The 17,868-nt window shown below is 29.6% G+C and overlaps 1 protein-coding gene across 1 annotated transcript in view; it reads right to left on the bottom strand.

Moving 5' to 3' along the window:
- LOC107162522 (melatonin receptor type 1A-like) overlaps positions 1-17,868 on the bottom strand; it is a 124,998-nt gene that overhangs the window by 67,836 nt on the left and 39,294 nt on the right. Inside the window, exon 2 of the mRNA XM_089219195.1 lies at positions 14,264-14,410. Within this exon, the coding sequence (XP_089075321.1) occupies positions 14,264-14,290 (27 nt within the window). The 5' untranslated portion in view covers positions 14,291-14,410. The remainder of the gene's footprint in view (positions 1-14,263; positions 14,411-17,868) is intronic.

The raw sequence follows: 17,868 nt of genomic DNA, 5'->3' as shown, positions 1-17,868 counted from the left end.
ATTATATATTATAATAATTATATAATTAAATATAAAATATTACCTATCAAATAACCGCGTGTGTATTATACATGAATTAAGCGGGTACATAATATCATTTTTATTAATATTAATAACTAGGATTTGTAAAAAACAGTAAATTTAAGTACAAATTGTTGTACTGTACAATACAAAAAGAAGGGAAATAAAGGTGAGGGAACCTAAACGCTCATTAATAAATTAATATATCCTCTTATTCGTTTTTGGGGTTTGTCAGCCATTATGACCATCCAGTCAAAGGTAGGTTCATCTTTTCTGTATCAACCTATGTATGCGATATGAAAAATGGACTGGACGAAGTCGGCCGGTAAACAAGGTTACCAAACAATTATTTCAGTAATAATATTAAATGTTAACAAATGCCCATATATTTTTAAAAATTACCGAGAATTTTCAATTTTAACCTTCCAAATATACCACGATATTTAATTTACTTCTCTTGATGTAGATGTTTGAAAAAAAAATTTACTAAGAAAAAATAGTATTTACAGACAAAAATAAATAAAAAAAACACACTTCAATAAACATCAATACATTCTCGGTCTGCTCTAGTGCTCTGAATCAAAAACGAATATTCATTGATAATAATTAATACAAGTTTGATAATATAATATGGTTACCATTGGTTACCTATCTATTAGGCATATGAATAAAAATGTAGATTTTTTTATACAATTATAAATGTGATCTGTTTCATAATTATGATATTAAAATCATTAATAATTATTAAAACGTTTAATCATACAGTTAGTCAGTAACGGACTACTGCTATTAATTTGTTAAAATATATCCATATTGATTTGTTCCTGTTGTATAGTAGTCTAAATTTAACCATTTTTTTTTTTTTTTATATTTTTTGTACCTATGTACTATGTAGTATATAGAATGTAGATTATGTTAGATTGTTTGGCATGGTTGGTACATTGTAATTAAATAAGTATTTGTCTAATATTATATCCATGTTCGATTATTAATGTAAAATTATTTATAATAATTTAAAACAGGTGCATGTGATTTGAAAAATATATTTTTACTCATATATTATATTGTGTGAAATCTTGACCACATTTTTTAGAATAATTCTTAATATTATTATATTTTCAACTTTAAATTCTGGAAGAGCGATGAAATGATTGCTTTTGCAATGGTGTGTGGTTATTTTTTATCTGAAGACAAAGTTATAAAAAAAAATAGCTATGAACTTTAAACTTCGAGTGTTGTTTCTTTCAGAAAATTGGATCTAGTTATTACGCAGGGGGGGCAGCACTTTAAAAAAAAATTGAAAGAACATAATTATGTCATTGACGTTACGTGGCATGGCGTTTCGTGACGACTGATCTGAAAAATCAAGAAAACTATATAAAAATAAGTACCTACATTGTTTGAATTCAGACTTCTACATTTTATATAAACTAAATTGTATTCTATATAGCATATAATATAATATGGTATTTTTAAAATTAAACTAAATTTTGGAAAAATACAGTCGAAAATCGATTTAAAAAAAATGTATTAATTTTTAATACATTTTAAAATAGAATCCGGTATTTTTACATCACTGCAGTATTTTTACTTTATAGATATGATATAAATAATAATCTAACTAATTATGAAACTTCGAGTAGGCACCTACATGAGCGATCAACTATAATTTAAAACTTGAGTCTTATTATATCATAAGTGTAGTCTTTAATCCCTAAAATGTGTGTATTTAATATGCAATACTAGCCATCTCATACTATATGTCATCATAATAATATGGTCACATGGTGACCGATTAATGCACTTAAGTATTCAAAATTATTCATGATTCATATACATCTGATCTTTAATTTTAATACGCCAATGAGTTATGGAAATTTTCTAATACTGATATTGAAAATTGAAATTGAAATCGAAAATTTTTAGAACCAGTATACAAAATCGAAACCAAAACCGAAATAATATCAATCGGTTACAAGACCTGCAATAAAGCGTGAGCCTAGATAACTCGCCAATATTGACGCCACCACAAATTAATCCTAATGCGAGAAATAGCAAGTAAATATAGCTAAACGATCAGACCGCAAAAAGGACCTCCGTGGGACGGTTCTGCGATTAAAAAGCGATGTCAGTCACAAAGCGCGCGGGGACAGCTCGAGGGCAGATATGGAACCCAGCGACGGAATTTCGTAGAAAACAAACGTATTTCTGTGGACAACGATGCTATCAAAGCAGTTATATATATATATATAATATATGTATAATTAGCTATTACTGTATGTCCTTTTGTTGCTTCAGTTGTTATTGTTCGTGAAAGTCAAAAGTTCAATGAGTGCAAACATACAATGCGCGGTTACTGCGGTTCGAAATCCGTCCTTGGAAAAATGTATATACTGTATAGTCACGAATAAGTATTCTGGCATTCGACTACAGGAAACAGCAGATGCCCGAATTTATCCGAAAGCATTCGATTGAAACGGATGATTGTAGGTACTACGTGTGTGTAAACTTGATGGAGGACAAATTATACCAATTTATTGGGCGGTGTCGAGTGCATGCTAATGGTTCAAGGCAGTACATTATTGAAGTGTTTACACCAATAATTGGAAAATCAAATAAATAATTTTTAAAATTATTCAATTTTTTATGAATGAAAATAATTAGCATATTTGTAAATTTATTAATTACAATCCTTACAATCTTATCACATCCACCACCACCCGATCATACACGCACGCGATGTATATTTTCCCTCCTCCTGACCTCCCCGCCTGTAATATTCGTTCATTTTTCTTATTATTTTTGGTTTTATGTTTACTTCTTTTTCTTTAATATTCTCAGTAATACCTACACCACTCTAATTCCTGAAGTCTTATTAAATCTTAACAATTTAATAATACTCTACACATCTGTCAACATCTTTAGATTCGATTACTAGAACGTTTGAAACGCTATAAACCATAGTTGATATTTTATAAGAATCGGTTTCCAGAAATATCGTACGTTTATATGATTTTGGAATGTCTAGTATAAAATATAGTACGTTTCTCATAAGTGAAAATATACGTCTGAGAAAATTCGGTGCTATTTTAACGTGACAAGAAGAAGTTAACAAATGAATAACCACTTGACATTTTTCAACCGGGCCAATACCGACGTGCACAAATTTGTGGCTCACAAAGTCAAGTGTGTAGTTAGTGGATTCGATGAGCTCGTCCGGAGGTGGTACATAAGTGAAGGTCTTCTTGTATATTCTAGCGTTGTCGGCGATTGAACCAGCCATGTTTTTAGAAAAGTTTTTAAAAATAATAAAATAATGATAATAAAAATAATAAAAACACTTAAAAAGACTTGGAAAAATAATAAACACTAAACAATACTATAAGACTTGAAAAAACTATAAGCTCAGAACAATTTATAAGACTGGTCGAAACGTAGAGGAGAATATTATACAAGTGTGTAAGACTGAGAACAAACTGAATGAATGTCGGCTCTTGCAGAGCCAAGTGTCTGGGCATGGGTCCATTAATGGATGGGAGATACAATATTGAGCTATCTGAGAGTCTAACGTGTAAATGATTAAGACATTTTATAGTATGGATTGTTTATTAATGTGTTATTCACTAATAGGTATTTTTAATCGTTTATTAAACGGTAGTATTTTTTTTAGGTATAATAGTATTATTTTCGTGGAAAGGTACAGATTTTATTATCTATATCAGTTATTAATATGTTATTCACTAAATTGTTGTTTGTAAGTATAATAATATCTAAGAAACTATAAGATAAGACGTGTGTAATTGAAATGATAAAAATATAAGTAAATCAAATATATGTTGAACGGTGGTGGGTGTGGTGGAGGTAAATATAATAATATATGTATATGTATCGGTCCTGTAATGATCGGGCGGGAAGGTCAGGGAGGGAGGTGAATATACATCGCATACTTGTGTGATCGGGTGGCGGGTTCAAGTGGTGAGGGAGAGGAGTATCACGGACGTGTGTGATCGAGAGGCGGGCGGGGAGGTCAGGGAGAGGGAAAGTATACATCGCGTACGTGTATGATCGGGTGGCGGTGGATGTGATAAGATTGTAAGGATCGTAAAGATTGTAAGGATCGTAAAGAATGTAATGATCGTAAAGATTGTAAGGATTGTAGAGATTGTAAGGATCGTTAGGATCGTAAGGATTGCCAGGAGAACTCTCTATTTCATACTTCTCATATACTTAATATCTCGATCACGGAATCAAATCACATATTACTTAAAGTCTATAGCATGCTGTAGATTTGAACAAATTTGTGTTCCATGCTTTCATACCACTGAATTCGCCGAATCCAATCCAATTATACTGTAACAATAATGAAATAAACTAACGTGCAGGCAAATCGATATAGTATTCCATTGTTATGTTAACAATTGATTTTATTATGTTGTACAATATTAAACATGCACAATATACGAAGAGATGATAATGCACCGCAACGATTTACTTATAGGTATAGTAATTATATTATGTTGCACAACAGTTTTGTCGAGATTTTACAAGGATTTTTCAAACCCACGCGGAGTTAGCGGGCAAGTATTCGGAACAAATTACATATATACCTAATACAAAGGTAACATACTTACATTAATATATTATTATATTTAAATTATTAATAAACGTCGTAAAAGCGTATGGAACTGTCGATGTTTTCCTGCGCAACGAACTTGTGAATAATAAAAATGACTGATGTGAATCCTACCTTGACGTACCAACCGACACGTAATCCTTGGGAAAAAAAACAACGCCCGTCTCGTCAACCCACATAAAAGCGATGTGTTGGTGGATCTTATATAGTATAAGCTCGTTCAAGACTCGTCGGAATTTTGTCACACTGTATATAATATATCACTGTATAGATGATAATATTACAATCGCTGTATCGCTCGCAAAAAGCGAAACAAAAACGGTTACCAATTCGTCGGGAATTCGCAGATGGACGGAAAATGTTCTTCTGACACGAAATCCGATGGGTGATGCGAGCTTCTAAGTCTCCACGGTTTAACCGCGATCCTGTTTACGGTATACTTGTAGTCGCGGCCAGTGGACAACCGCTTATTATCCACAGAGGTCTGTATATTGTTATAATAACTGGTCTTCGTAGTCATTTTCTAAGCGTTCACATATTTACCACCTGCAAATATGCTCTTTAACATAATATATGTTTATAATTTATATGATTTTCATATTTATGCGTTTTTTTCTTGTATTCGCGTCTGTGTTTATTACGACATTTTGGCCATGCATATTGATCTACAACCGAAATATTTTGTTTACATCGTCGCATCGATAGCGAATTGGCGAACACGTTTATTATTTTATGTAATATTGACGTAATAGTGTGAAATAATGATATTGTTATATCATGATAAATCTTGAACACCTTCGGTTATGCAGACAACTTCGCGTCGGCGTGAAGTACGTCTTTTCGAAATTACGTACCAGATAAGATACGAGCGCAAAGTGTCAAAGTCACATACATTACTCAAAGATTTCTTGTGGAAATATACAATGCCAAAGGCTCCTACACGCATTATTTAGGATTAAGAATTATTAACAGAACGTCATGCCCTCGATAATAATGTTACCTTTAATTTTTGTAAGAGGTCAATTTACTCTAAATTTTAAACTAACGGAGCTAAACGTGATCTGCTGAGCATAAAATTTGTTATGTTACGCACTTGTAAGACGGAGACAACGTATGCGGGTGTAGCGTCCTCTTAAGGACATCGACATCAAAATCTAATACTGTAAAAAATTTCACTACTAACAAGTGTATTGTAAATATTATATAAAACTGTAAAAACAACTAACCCATAATCATGTAATTCCCAATCATAACTTAATTGTATATAACAATCTAAACCTACCATAGGCTAATGACCTTGTTGTTGAAGCCTTATTATCAATAAAAAAAAAAAAATAATAATAATTAAATAATCTTAGGGCTCATGTTATGGCTTGGAAAAAAATTGTAGGTATAATAAGTTGTAGCTTTGTATTGATGAATAATATTATGTAGGTACTTACATCAAATCTCATTCATAAAAATAAGCACTGTTAGTACATTATTCAAGGGGTGCCAAATGATAAATTGTATCAACCCCCACAGCATTGTCAGAAAGATAAGTATCTGGGAGCGGGAAATTAAAAATACAAACGAATAATAATAAGAACCATCCTAATGGCTATAATGATATATATAAGTAAAAATTGACATTCACGACATGCTTATAATATATTAATCTAAATTATATTCTTTTTTAATAGAATCCACAAAGAAGATAATTTATTATATTTAATGAGGTATAAAATCGTACATTTCTATAAGCTTAAATATTTAAAGTTTTTAAAGAAATAAAGAAATGCTTTCCTTATTTGGATACTGAAAAATCTATACTATGTTCCATTGTATAAGTAATTGTTGAAGAAATTTTTTTTGTTTTTTAATTTTAATACCATTCAAAATATTTTGTAATTGTCGAGTAATATTAACTAATATTCAAAGATATTAAAAATTAATATTCATTCATATTTCATGTAAATACGTATATAATATAATTAGATTTTAAGTAGAGGGTAGGTGTAATACAAAACTTTTTTTTTAAGTATTAAATATATAAATATAAAAATAGATAGGTACTAAAGGAAAGTAAAACAAGTAATTTTTCGCGAGAAAGGCTATTTAATTCATCATTTAATTAGCTCAATAAATACTTTTGAGAAAAAGAAAGATTATTTTACTCTATTTGTATTCCTGATCTTATTTTTTTTATTTTTTTTTGTACAATTATCAATTTCCCAATTAAAATTATAAGTATTATAATAAATTTCTTGATAAGTTGGAATTTTTAATATAATATAATATACTTTTTACATATTGCATTAATGTATTGGCTGGTTTTCAGTCGACAAACAAATATAAATTATTACCTCACGAATATTATTCGTCCATTTCTGACCTAAATTCATATTTTCTGTATTTAGATGTCAAAATTAAATTATGTTTGTATAGTAAATGAAAATGAAAAACAAAAACCGTATATATTCTATATATGTACATGCATTTCTTCCGTTTTCATTACCGCCTGTATTGCAACCAAACGCCATTAAAGTAATTAATTTATACCTACGTTTAAATGACGAGAAAACGAAACGTTCGACGTGTTTATTATGTTTATGTAGCAATCACTGTAGTACAGATAGTAGATACATGCTGCACCGTCTCATCGTACAGCGTGTTTCAAGGTGAAATCAAATTAACCAATATTGGCTTGAACTGCGTAGAAAATTGGTCTTTACTAATAAATTAGAACCTCGTTTATTAGAAACCTAACATTGACGTTTAATTTGTAGTCGTGTGAGGTATATACAATACCTACACGTATCCACCAAAGGGACTTTTGTTCCATGTTCGGTGAGTTAACAATATAAATATTGAGTCAATAAGCATCAGACATACACATAATACACTATAAATGAGAGCTATGGATTTATTATTTCTATAACAGTATAACGTAATCTAATTCCACAAAAATGCATATTATGGTGGTAAATGAAAATACTATTTGTGCATTAAAATATGAGATTTAATTCTGCATCAAGAACAGGACAAATTCAACCATCCAGGAAGCGAATATAACTATGGTATCACGTGTAGAAGAGCCCACGAGAACAGTAAGAGTATTAATTTTTGCAGATGTACTTTGTCACCGATTCTCATGAGAACCTCCACTATTAACACCTTACCAAATAATTAAAGACTACAATATACTTACGACTTTGAATATTTTCGTCACTTATTCTTTTTGTTTGAAACTTGTGTCACAATATTATAATATTTTTACTCTAAATTAGGTAGCAGTGTGTTATACTTACTCTAAAACTTTATACTACATATTGAATATATACAACTAATGTCCTTGCTCCTATTCTATCACTGTACCATTATCCGAACAATTAATTATTGACCGATCGGGAACTCAACAAATTTAATAACATTAATTTTGTCGATAATTTATGATATCGTATAAATTGATAAAAAATGTAATGTTTTTTTTTACTCAACAGTATCAGCATGTGTGAATTTTATTTTAGCCCATCAGTATTTAAGTGCGAATATAATAAACAATAGCTTAAATAATATAAAATATACACACGCACTTATATATAACGTAAAAAAATCGATACACTCGTTATTGGCTATAGTTTAACACGTCTCAAAACAGAGAGTATGATAAATTATATATTTTACGAATACCTACCTATATTGTGACAAACAGAAATTGTGTATAATAGCTTTGATGCTTAATTTATGATAATATATACCTTCTATATATTATATTATTATAATGCTATGTATATATAATTTTAAACGTCAATACGCATATATTATAGGTGTTAGATGTATTTGTTTATTTGTTTATGGTACACGGTACAAAACGATCCCATTTCTGTACCGAAGTTGTAATAATAATAATATGCTAAAAGGTTTCGAAACAACCACGTAGTTGATTTTGTCGCCAAACGACCATTCAGGGGAAAGCTTGTACTCTATAGTTTCGATGACGCATCGAACGAGTGATGGCTGCGCACGATGGGAAGGCATAATACGATGGGTTCACTGTTCACGTTTGAAGTATAATAGTTACCTGATAAAGGTATGTGCCGAAACAAAAACAATTATGGCACTTTTAAATGTATATAGTATGCCTATTATTATATTACATGAGATCTGTTATAAATTTACCTTTTGTACGTACTCGTACACGTTTATTACAGGTAGGTTACACCTAAACGTATTTTTGTTTTTACTTTGTTAATAATTGGTCAGCGAACGACCAGAACATAATATAATTGTAGACAATGGCTATTGTTTTAAAATATCAATTCAAGACACTATAATAACACCATAGGGAAAAATGAAAATATATATAATATATACATATTTTTTTATGTTAAAGAAATAACTTATTCCATGCAACTTTGTTTTAAATTTTCAAACCTTAGTAGTTAAAGTTGAACATTTTATACATTTTTAACTACAAAATAAATTGTAAATTGTAAATTGTAAATTTGATAAATTTTGTAAAAAATTGAACTTTAAATGTCTATAAAAAAAGTCGTGTGTATTTATTTTTAATATTTTTAAACTGTATAGTAATATACCAGGAATATTTCCATATTTTTTGAATAAAAATCCATTGATATTAATAGAAAAAAACTAAAATAAATAAAACTGAAATATCAATAAACAGCTCAAAACAAGGAAAAAATTTATAAATTAGGAAATAATGAAATACAAATTTGGTGTAAATTTCAAGTATATCTACTGTCTTTTGATTTTGTGTAAAATTCCCGTTTTTCCTTAATATTTTTTTGTTTATCCCGGGACTTTTTAAAATAATAACTGAGAATTTTAAAATTTGACCTCCTACTTCCTAGTTGCACATTCACTACCCCGCCGGAAAAGACACTAAAGTTGAAAATCGAAGCATTATTTCGACTACTTATAGTGCACAGACACAAATAAAAAATAAAATAAAAGAACACACACATCATTGTATAAAATCAATACATTCATCGCTCAATATATGTCTAAAGATAAAACTTAAACCGGCGCTGTTGACACTTTTTGAGATGATTTATATATTGTGCGTACATTTTGTTATTTAGAGAATATTTTCTACAGTTTATTGCAACAGCCGTAAAACTTTAATATAATTAAGGGCGTTAGAACTGCAACTACGTAATTGTATTTGTAACGTAACGCGTTCCTAACGTTGTTTTTAAGAATTTTACATTTATTGGATCGTAACAGTTTTAATTTAAAAGGTTACAAGAAATCATCTCAGGATTTCGTCGCGGAATGATAATGACAATTCTGGAGGGTTGTTTATGTAGAAGACCATTAATCGAGCATAATTCCCGAGGAAAAACGTATTATAGTGCGAGAAATATTGGAGAGGAAATTTTTCGTGAATCCCAGACACGTTTCATCTTATAGTTGCAAATGACCCTTGAACGTAAATGCGTCATAAAATACTTCTGCTGGTGCATTAATGAATGAATAGTGGTACACTTATACGCTTAATACACCGAGCATGATGAACGTTGAACGTAAAACCATGCATAACGTCACGAAAATATTTATTTTTTAAATGATTTAAATGTCGTGGTTTTCTTTAAGTTATTAAGTCGTTTGTGATTTATATGTAGTCCATTTGATGGTACAAAGTTAATTCTTCAAAAGGGATTAATAATAATAGTCATGTTTTTGTTAACATCATGTTTATTGGATTTTAAGAAAATCTAAATTGTTGGTATATGAGGCCAGCCAGACGGTAATTATAGTGAAAAATTATTGACATTAAAACACAAATGGTATTAAAAATTGCTTAAAATGAACTTTTAAACTAACTTTCTACGTCAAGCTTCTTAACCTAAACAATTATTTATTAACGATTAAATTTACGATAACGAAAATATTTACAATTACTTTTATCAGAATAGAAACCACATTTAACACGTCGTTTAGATAATCTGTAAATAAAATTAATTGCAACGTATTTGAAAAGCAAGAGGACTCTTAAAGTCTTAACAGTCTTAACCCATTTATTTTTTACTAACGTAGTTACCAGATGGTAAATCTGAGTTTTACAGAACCAATTCAGCATTTTATTTTAACTAGAGTGAATTTACCTATTATCAAACATATACAACTATACAAGTAAGTATATTAAAGGATACCGCGTGAGCTTTTATCGGTGTTTTAATTTTAATTCGAGTTAAGAGCATTCAAATTTTTTTTAAAGATATTACATAATATTTATTTATTTTAAAAATGCAATATTTTATAAAGTTATTGCTAACTTTCCAATATTAAGATATAGCCTATAAGGCTACAACTTTGTGTCTTATATTATGGTTTCAAATGTTTGTTTATAATCATTCATCATCTTCTGACGTATATATATATATGTATTCTAATCGTCAAACAAATATTAAGAAAAAATGTACTCGGCTTTAATCAACAAAGCACAAAAATATAAAGATCTTTAATTCATAAAAAACTTTTGTTATTTTAATTTATTGATTCCATAATCTATGCATGTACTCATTTTTATAGTAATGTCTGTGTGATTAGTTTATTAATATTTTATATATTCTAAGAACAAAAAAAAATACTTCTTCTACTCATATTATATACTTATTTCTACTGCACTATCATATTATTATTATTATATACACAAATAAAGTGTTCGGGTATTAAAATAGTATGTAATATATACTATAACAACGCATGTCCTATGGCTCTTACTTTGAATTCCGTAGAAGTAGAATATTCAACGTACCGTAAATTTAGAAAAACAAGTGAGGTTTCTCTAACATGCAATACACATAAAAAGGAATAATTTATACTCGTATTAAAGATCATCACCTGTGATCATGAATTTTACCTCATGTTTTATATGATATCGAGCTATGAGGCTATGTTTACGTTTCGAGGTACATAGCTATCGCTCATATATTTTAAGCACGACACACAATTGTTTTCGTAAAATGTAGGTAACTATACACTTTACAGATATATATATATATATGCATTATATACCGACATAAATAAAGTATATTCTATTACTTTAGAGTTTTATTTTATTTTTCGGATAAAAAAAAATAATAACAAACAAATCATTTACGCTCAAAGTGCGTGCAACATGTACAGAGGGAGAGGGAAAAAAGGTAGAACATTGTAATTTCGGGACTGAGATTTCGGGTTCTATAGAGATAGAGAAAATAATAACAATAATATCGTACAGACAATCACACGCAAGTGTATAATATTCTCTTTGTCGCGAATTTGAGAACGAAGTCCCATCGATTTCATGTGCTCGCTCGAGCCGTTGGAGCTGGCGACCCTCTCCCGTGACTAAATCCTCGTCATCGCTCCCACCCGGTCTATTTTTAACGCCCACTCTGTGTATCTTCTCGTAGTACACCCTCTCCGACTTAATACCCGGCCGTCACCGTGTCGGATGTGTACACGCGTAAACAATGTTATATCATATTATTATATACCACTGTCCATGGAGACGAAGAGAGATCGACACACACACACACACACACACACACACACACAGTACTGGCGTAAATGAGTGAGCGTGAAGCGTATACGACGAAGACAAATCGTCGCTGGCCCGTCATCGGCGGCGGCAGAATATGGTCAAATGCTGTTGACGTGCGGGAAGGGAAAAAAAAACGTTAAACGTGCAGACGTTTATTTGTGCCGGCGAAACGACTTAATGCGACAGCGGTGGTGACGAGGCGACATTAATGGAATGAAAGTATGCGCTCATTTGCGCCTTGATCCCGAGTCCTAGATTTGCAATTATTCGGCGGTATTTTGAAGTCTATTGGACAAAGTGGGGGGAGGGGCAACTTCATGCACATCTACGTCCAACCATTATCTGAATGATATCATTATTGTTACGAAAACACCACTGCTACATAATATTATTATCGTTATATAATTAGACACAATTTTAAATTATCAACTGCTGTACTGATATTAAATATATATATTTTGGTCACCATACTATCGAACGACGCGTTCACATCGACCGAAAATATAATCCCGACGGGAAATATGAATGAGTTACAATTAGTTCTATCAAGTATAGACTATATAGTCTTAAACTTTTACCCCAAACACATAAAAAGTTCAATTATTTATTAATTTGTTCATAAAAGTAAGTTTACTTAACTTTGTTGGTTAAAGTAACACAAATAAAGTGGCTCCGTCCACCAAAACCAAGGGGACCTGAATGATTTTGCCTACTGCAGGCCCGGGCACCATACTCAAAGTCTTCCAGGCTTCTCGTTGGATGTGGACTCATCCACCAACCACCCCCGTGGCTAAAATATTGAATGAATAAACCTACCTGAGCTTACTAAACGGGTTACTACTATATGGCTGACTTCAAAAACATCATATTATATTAAAATTAAAAATCATATAGGTACGCGTTGCGCGTGGCTGTAAAGTAGTGTTGAGCGCATGTGTATATAAATGTAAAATCACAAACTTGTGAAGTCTATTATAACTTCTAAAATAATAGTTTCCGGTAAAATTGTTTACACCGTCGTTGGAGAGTGAGTAAACTGTGGCGTTGGCGATATATTGATATATAAATCACAAGGCCATCATATTTTTGTTAAACAAAAAAAAATAAAAATAAAAACAATTCTACCGATCTTTAGTACTTAATTCGGAGTTATGCAGAAATAGATTTGTACAACTTTCATACGATTGGTTGGGAAGTAATAATTTAATGAACGAGAAGTCACACTAAGCCCCGGAGAGCCCAACGATAAATCACGTACGCATTGTACACGTATACCACCCACAAAACGCTGTAGGTATAATACTGCATGGACTTAAAATTTCACAATCGGAAACCTCTGATTTCGCGGGTAATGTATTTTTTCGTCAATCTTTTTATCAGAATGTGCATATTACACGTCATTTCGGCGTTCATTCAAATCCGCACCATCGTGATACCAGCTATTGATAAGAAGTTATAAATACGCGTGACGTATATAGACATGACAGTTGTTGTCGTAAATATACGTATTGTCGATTTTGTAACGTTTATGTCTAGTAATAAAATATATGTTGTGATAAATCCGATATCGTTGGGTTGATGTCGACGAATAAATTCTACAGTTTATTTTCAGTTCACACATTAATATTATGGTATTATGTACTTAAATCATATATTTTGCACTAAACCAATTAGTCCGCATACTTACGACTTATTTGTTAATATTCGCACATGCATTTATTAAATTAAGAATTTCTATTTTACTATACTAAAATGTACTAGATAACATATTTGCGATTTTCTAATAACATATGTACTGATGCGCACTGTACTGCGATGCAAAGTTGTGATGTTTAAAATATACCTATGTTGTAAAAATTAAACACAACTCGCATCATATATTTGTCATAACAGAAATTCAATTGAATAATTACCCGATTAACATTTATATTTTATATTTCTATAAGACGATTTTAAAGTTATAATTTCATTCAAAATTGATACACTATATATTATTATTTATTAAAACATTGAAATATAGATCAATCCGTATAATTTCACGGTTCAAGCTTAAGTATACCCAAACAACTTACTTCCTGGGTAATAGACATGTTAATCATTCATAAGCCCAATTACACTGCGCCTTGAGGGGCTAATGAAACGTTCTTCTATTTTGAATACCGCTAGTTCTCGCAGGTAGCTTCTTCACGATAATTGACCCAAATTTATTGCTCAACAATCTAAAAACAAAACGTATGCAATGATTAGATTACATCTGTACAGTTTAACTCTTATATTATAGTATATTGTATTAATTATAATCGTTGATTTACTAAATACCCGTACGACTAGTATTTACTATAAATTGAGACCTATCTGCAGCGTTAAAATTCGTAAGATTTTTGAAACTTAGAATAGCCACCACCATGGTATATATACTAAAAAAACGCCGTTTTCAGTCATCCCTATTATCTATCTATGTCTGATAATTATGATAATTTTATTTGGACATTGTTTATAATATACCACAGGGGTCTCCAACCAGTCGACATTTAGAGAAATATAGGTTGTTCGTATTAAATATTAACTATACAAATACCACGGTTGATCGCGTTCGTATAATCATAAACACGCTTTCATGCTTTAGGTACAAAATTAACTATAAAGTATTTATTGGCCAAGAAAAAAAATACGATTTCACGATGGAAAAAAATAATTTTATCATACAATTTAATATTGTACTGCATGTAATAATTATAATATGAATAATATACATGAATATTAATATAGCAAAATACTCAAAAACTTTAAAGTAGCTCACTTATTGAAAAAGGTGGCGACCCCTAATATAGCTTATTACTGAACGATTACGTGTTATTGTTTATAAACGTCATATTTAAATACTTCGTTTATTAAAGTATAATTAAACGAAGAGTACTATTTTTATGCATCGCCACTTTTTTTCATGTTAAATTTAGTCAGCGTTTTAATTACATTAACCAACCACTTATTTTTTAAATTTGTGATATAATTAATCTTGTTATTGATGTTCCATCTGTAATATTAAAATAATTGGACTGAAAATTAATCAATAAACATTACATTATGGACAAAAAATTGAATTAACAATTTAAGTAATTAAATTTAATTCGGCGTATTGTGCATGGAATATTAAGACAAAAAATATGCATTATATGCTTAGAAGTTTATCAAATTTGGAACCGAATCAGAAGAAGTGCGAAGAAGATTACAAATAATAATTTACACTTAATCATTATCATAATAACGGCGCAATAATATTTGGAATTGTTACAAATTCAAATAAAATAATTTGATTAATATTATGATAACATAATACGCAACGTAATACAATTATAAACTATGATAGTAATTAAGCGTTAAAATATATGTGAAATTTAAATAAGAAGTTAATAACTCAAGGTATTAAAGTTAAAAGATGAAGAAAATGATAATTTGCCAAAAAGTTGGTTTTTTTTTATAAATATATATTTTAATTAGATACAACGGACATTCAAAATATAACTAAACAATAATGCAAAAAAAAAAATCAACTTTTGATTTTAACTTTTTAAAGATTATATTTAATTGTAACAAAAAATTAAATATTACAGTATACTTTCGGTGGGTCGTCCTCGTGATAGGACAATAGCGTGGTTAATTTGATTTTTAACATTTTCTCTTTTTTTTTTTTTTTGATTTTTTTCGTGTTACTTTTCTCGCATATGCTTATTGTGCCTAAATTGTACAGATTACATATTACATGATAAAAATATAAAAAAAAAAAACATTTTTTCTGAATTAAGATTTAAAGTAATTAAGGCATCATTTTATTTTATTTTTATCATCAACGGTGTTATCCACAATGGATTCATTTATAATATCTTTATTGTTTGCGTATATTTTGTACGTGCGAATTGAATTATACGCCGCCATGTATAAATCATACAGAATCATAAATAAAACGGTTAAGTCGCCTTTATGCAGTTAAGTGTCCTATAGTACAGCTTTACAGCATATACATATAAAATTATGAATTGAACGATTAGTTGATGTTATAATGATAATAATATACAATGAACTAAATTGATGTGTAAAATACTTTACAGTCTACATTAAACTTATCAATTATAATAGAGTTACGGCTGATCAATTTCCGTTTCGAACCATATTTGTAGGATGTAGTTAACATTACAGCGACTGACTTTCTGAATTGCACAATATTAGTTAATTTGACATTCGAGTGATTATCAATATAATGTAATAATATTACATTATTAATCTTATATCTAATATTAAACTATAATATTAAGCTTAAAGGTATAGTAATTGCGTATTAAGTGTGTTTTTCCGAATTTTTAAATTTTCAATGTGTTATCTATATTTTTTAATTATTGCAAAATGTTCTATATTTATAACGTGTTATTACTTATAAGTTTTATAGTATAATGACCATTTGAACAAACGAAATCCAGTTATGGGGTGCAGCCAAAAAAAAAAACCAACACAATAAAATATAAACCTTCCAATCCACAGCCCTCCGCTTAATCACAAATGTTCCACATTATGTTTCTAATCACGCCCTTCATAAAGATTTAAAAATTAATACAGTAAAAGAAACATGCCAAAATCATTAATAAACTTTCCACTTCTTATTGACAAACCACTCTAATCCACTAATTTCTGCCTTAGGTTTCCTGATAATCCTCCAAGTTGTTCGAAGAGAAAGTGGTCTCATTGGTCTCAATATAAATATCAATTAACGTTAGTAAAAATAGGTAAATTTAAATTGAACCTATTCAAATTATGATGTGTTGCCATCATCTGGCTGCTTTTATCATGTATATAGGTATTATAGTAAAATTGATTTAGAATAAGACGTGTATTGTGTATGAATAATCATATTCATTTTTACACAACCGCAATATTTATCAATTAACATATAACCTCTCAAGTAAATTATAAAATAACTATGTAAACTATAAACTATTATAAATCAAAATTAATTATTTGTTTTCAAACTTATAGTAGATGTACATTTTACACCGTTATCGTATTTTTATTATAATCAATCATTAAAATCATTTTAATTTTGTATTTGTTTGATTTACAAATCTATCATAAATATTCCAAAGGGATTAGGCAAATTAATTTCTCGTGGATAAATATAAAGATAACCGTTTACGTGATTTATTTGAAATAATTTATGGTAATAATATTTATAATTCAAACGCTGTGCGCCTTTAATGATTTTAGTTACCTATTTTCATTTTACGCCAAACTATAATTAAAAATATTAAATATCATTTTCATTTTTCACAATGTTATTGCGAAATGGAGACAGTATTATTTTTATTTTAGAATACACTACGTCTTCATTCACGCGCTGTTAATAATTAAACAAAAATGGCTGTGTAATATGTTTGTATGAATAATAACAATAAATAAATACTTTTTTGAGATGGTAAACAAAAATGTTTAAGAGGGCGTGTTACACGTGTTGTCTCCATCTTAAAAGTGCGCAACATAGTAAATTGCACGCTCAGAAGAACACGTATAGCTTTGTTAGTTTAAAATTTAGAGTAAATTGACCTCTAGTAAAATTTAAAGGTAAGATTATTATCTAAACAACAATTATGAGTATTTTAAAATTGTAAATTAGTTTCTACATCTGATAAAA

The sequence above is a fragment of the Diuraphis noxia genome, unplaced genomic scaffold (assembly GCF_037042655.1).
Source record: "Diuraphis noxia isolate RWA-SAM2 unplaced genomic scaffold, SU_Dnox_SAM2 contig0002, whole genome shotgun sequence".
Classification (NCBI taxonomy): Eukaryota; Metazoa; Arthropoda; class Insecta; order Hemiptera; family Aphididae; genus Diuraphis; species Diuraphis noxia.
The sequence above is the reverse complement of the archived record's forward strand: the minus strand, read 5'-3'. Positions and strand labels throughout refer to the sequence as shown.